Below are 4,163 nucleotides of genomic sequence, written 5' to 3' on the forward strand. Positions count from 1 at the left end.
AGGGCGCTATATAAATGATGTAAATAAATCGAACCTGAATAGATAGAATTGATAGCCTGGATTGTTAGATATATACATAGATAGATGGGAATCGATGCATAGATAGAAAGATAATTGATAGAATAATAGATGTATAGATTCGATAGATATGAATAGATAAGATAGAATAGAAAGTTATAGATTTAGTATAACACACAGCTGTATGATACATCTGCTTTATTCCAATCAATAGAATCCAAAATTCATTCTCTTCCCAACATCAGAATACACTTTGCAGGGTAACCACAGCAGCAATTCGTAGCTCTGTTGCGCACATATACATACGGACTGTACAATTAGGAAAGAAAGAGCATAAACCTATTGGAAAAAAAGGCCAGGCTGCACTTATTAAATATATTACATTTCAGAAACAGGTTTCACAAGTTATATGCAGGCATCTCTCAAGTAACAGGGCCCAGATTTCCTTTCTAATGCAGGGGTGCTCAACTTCAGTCCTCAAGACACCCCCACCCCCTCAGGTCAGGTTTTAAGGATATCCCTGCTTCAGCACAGGTGGCTCAGTGACTCAGTCACTGCCAGAGAGCAGCAAAAGGGTTTATTTGCCTTTGAACGCCCCTCAAATGCTGCCTGCATCAAATGAACATAACCGGAATATTATTCAGAACGGAGCAAACACACGGATATGGGGTGTTAGGGCCACACACAGGGTCATTAAGGTTTAACCCCTTCAGGGCCAGCAACACTTCAAATCTCTGGGCTGGAGAAGCAGACTGGCGATGTCGCAGCAGGAAGCCATTTAGCGCTGTGCAGGGAACGTTAAAACGGAGCAGAGCAGGGGCGGGCAACGCCAGCCCTCAAGGGCCGCCAACAGGTCAGGTTTTCAGGATATCCCTGCTTCAGCACAGGGGGGGCGAGTCAATCATTGAGCCACCTCTGCTGAAGCAAGGATATCCTGAAAACCTTAAGACTGGAGTTGCCCGCCCCTGAAAACAGAGGTTTGTATCGGCAGCGCATGCAGCTGCACTAGCCCCGAATAAAGTTAAGTGTCCCAGTTTTTCAACCCAAAAAAACCCCACATTTATTGCAGCCACGCTGACAGATACGTTTTATAAAAGGTATTTGATAATTAGGCAGTTAATCTGTATTGTCCGAAGCGGTTGATCGCGAAAAATCTCCTTTCAAGACATAGGGAGGGGGGGGGGGGTTCTCGGACAGTGCAGAATGACCCTTTTCGTGCCTGCGTGCCCACTTATACATATTTATACAGCATGCCTTAAACAGAAAGAAACACCCACATTTCATGAACCCCAGCGGCATTGAAACAAAGGAGAAAAAAACCACACGCAGAAATCCGGTCTCCAGTTCCCGGCAAAATCACTGGCTAGGAATCATCCAAGCACGATCGGCACTATCGCACCCGAAGTTCGCAATATCCGGCCACTGTTTTACATACCGAGCGGCGGGACAATTTGCACCAAACCAATTATGCAGCCGGCCATCCTAATGCTTATTTTAATAAAAATACGCTTCTGTTTCTATAATTAACGGTGTAATCCACGAAACTGAATTTAAGTGGGAAAAAAAAATAATTAAATGTTCGTGTCGCCTTCTCACAAATCATTTCATGCTGTCCGCAGCCATTCTTACCTTTCATTAGTTTTATTTTTAATGCCTTAACACTCTTACATGTATTTTTGGATAATAAATATGGCTATTTGCCAGGACAGGAAATACTGACCAAATCATTAAATACATAATTAATATCTTCCACGGGGGGGGGGGGGGGGAGAATGAATATTTTAAGAGCACTTTTCATTCCTATGGGAGGGGGGAGGGGGTTTCCCCTTTTGCAAAGGGTTGTCCATTTTTTCGACTTTCTACACCAATTCAAAGCTTTTCTGCTACTACAACACTTTCCACTATGAGCTCAACAATACTGGAGGCCTACATTTCTGCTATTGATAATGAAGGGTTTTGCAGCCTACGTTATTATTAATATAATAATTCTTTAACAACAGGTAGGAGTACTGCATAGTATCCAGAGTGATTGAATGCCATATATCTTCCATGAACAAACGAAAAAATACATACAGTATATATATATAGATTTTCGGGGGAGAGACTGTAGCTTTACGATTTGAACGCCTTTCAGTGCGAGAGATTCATTCAGCCTGTTGCAGGTCACTTAGATCCGGGGTTCTCAACTCCAGTCCGCAAGCCCCTCCCTAACAGGTCAGGTTTTCAGGTATCCTTGCTTCAGCACAGATGGCTCAATCAGAGGCTCAGTCGAAGACTGATGGAGCCACCTGTGCTGAAGCAGGGATATCCTGAAAACCTGACCTGTTGGGGGGGTGGGGGGGTCTTGAGGACTGCAGTTGAGCCCCCCTGGTTTAGATCACGAGAGGGATAAACAAAGATGGAGTGTGCAGCAATATTACTATATACAGATATACATTTACAGGTAAACAGGTTGCTTGACGTTTTTTTGTTCTCGACATTCAGATGTGGGGTTGCCAGAGAATCGCAGTGTTCTTCCTAAGTAGGACTCGTTTATTCCTCCGATTTGCAAAGGGCTTTCCTGTCCCTTAAAAAAAAAAAGCTATCTACCCTACCTAACCTCCATTTTGTGATGAGAATCGGGGGGTCCTCCCGCGTCGAACCTCGCTATTTCCAGCTCTGGGGACGCCCCAATTCCCGAGATACTGACGTTACTGGTGTCACTTCCTGGTTTGTTTTTTAAAGGGGAATTTAAAAGGAAGCCACAACTGATGATGTTGCCTGTTGGCCTGAGATTTGGCAGCCATTTTGTTTCCCCAAAAGGGAGATTTAAACCTAGCATCTTTGCCAGTATCTCAGGAACCAATGGGGATCCACAGGGCTGAACATATCGGCCTTAATTCCCACCGTGTAAAAAAAGTAGGGGGAACTTTGGAGACACTTTTTATTATTTGCTTTAGATGGTTGCACTGGGGGGGGGAGAGGGGGGGCGGCAGTTACGTACCTTGCAGAAGGAAAGAAAGTCTTGCTGCAAGACTATAAGGAAGGGGATGGAGTACCCTCCAACACGGGGTATCCCACCCCCATCCCGCGTTTGTCATTCAAGTCGCCAGCAGCTAGCTAGCGCGGCATCGTAGCGCGATAACCCGTACCCAAGGTCAGGGGATCCCAGCGTAACATGTGGCTCCAGGATCATTCATCAGCACATAGAGCAGGGGTCGCCAACTGCAGTCCTTAATGGGCACCAACAGGTCAGGTTTTCAGGATATCCCTGCTTCAGCACAGGTGGCTCAGCCGAAGACAGCACGGGTGGCTCTTCAGCACAGGTGGCTCAATCAGTGGCTCAGTACTGATTGAGCCACCTGTGCTGAAGCAGGGATATCCTGAAAACCTGACCTGTTGGTGGGCCTTGAGAACAGGAGTTGGCCACCCCTGACACAGGATATCCACCATTGGGTGGAAAGGCCATTTCAGCGCTAGCCACTTCATTATTAATCCGCTACTGTAAGATTTAATTTTTGTTGCAAATATAGAAAACCCGCCCTAGGTTTTGCAAACACGGTGGGCCTCGTGGGTAAAACACTTCACCCCTACACTGGTAAAAAAAAGGGGGACCCCCCATCTGCCTTGTTATGGTCACTGCCCGTGCTGTGCAGCGGGAGGTCTTGACGCAAGAAAGGCGTCCTGCCGAGACTTAGGAAGAACACCGTTGGATTCACGCTGGTCACATTAACACATCGACGTCTGCTTCGTGCTCTTCTTCGTTCACGTTTAAGGACAACACTTCCTCATTCAGAAACAGACCGCTGAGTCTCTCCTTCCGCGCCTGCTTCTGCTCCTTCAGCTGTCTCTTGCGCAGGGATTTCTGCTGCAGCTTCCGCTGCTTGGAACGTTTCTGCATTAAAAAATAAATTAAAAAAGTATATGTATTGTATTGTATAGGAAATAAAATGATATGTATACACAACACAGCTGATAATTAAATTGGAGGGGGGGGAGAGAGGGAGGGGGGGAGAAGTGAGGGAGGGGGGAGGAAAGAAGGGGGAGGGGAGAGAGACGGAGGGGGGACGAGAGAGAAGGGAGAGGAGTGGAAGGGGGTGGAGAGAGGGGGGGGAGCTGAGAGGGGGGGTGAGAGAGGAGAGGGGAGGGGTGAGAGAGGAGAGGGG

The 4,163-nt window shown here is 46.6% G+C and overlaps 1 protein-coding gene across 1 annotated transcript in view; it reads right to left on the reverse strand.

The window, feature by feature from the left end:
• Nucleotides 1–201: 201 nt before the first annotated feature.
• Nucleotides 202–4,163, reverse strand: part of FAM199X (family with sequence similarity 199, X-linked) — a 22,203-nt gene continuing 18,241 nt past the window's right edge. The window contains 1 exon segment of the mRNA XM_075573337.1: nt 202–3,892. Coding sequence (XP_075429452.1) covers nt 3,722–3,892 — 171 coding nt within the window. The 3' untranslated portion in view covers nt 202–3,721.

The sequence above is a fragment of the Ascaphus truei genome, chromosome 16 (genome assembly GCF_040206685.1).
Source record: "Ascaphus truei isolate aAscTru1 chromosome 16, aAscTru1.hap1, whole genome shotgun sequence".
In the NCBI taxonomy this organism is placed as follows: domain Eukaryota; kingdom Metazoa; phylum Chordata; class Amphibia; order Anura; family Ascaphidae; genus Ascaphus; species Ascaphus truei.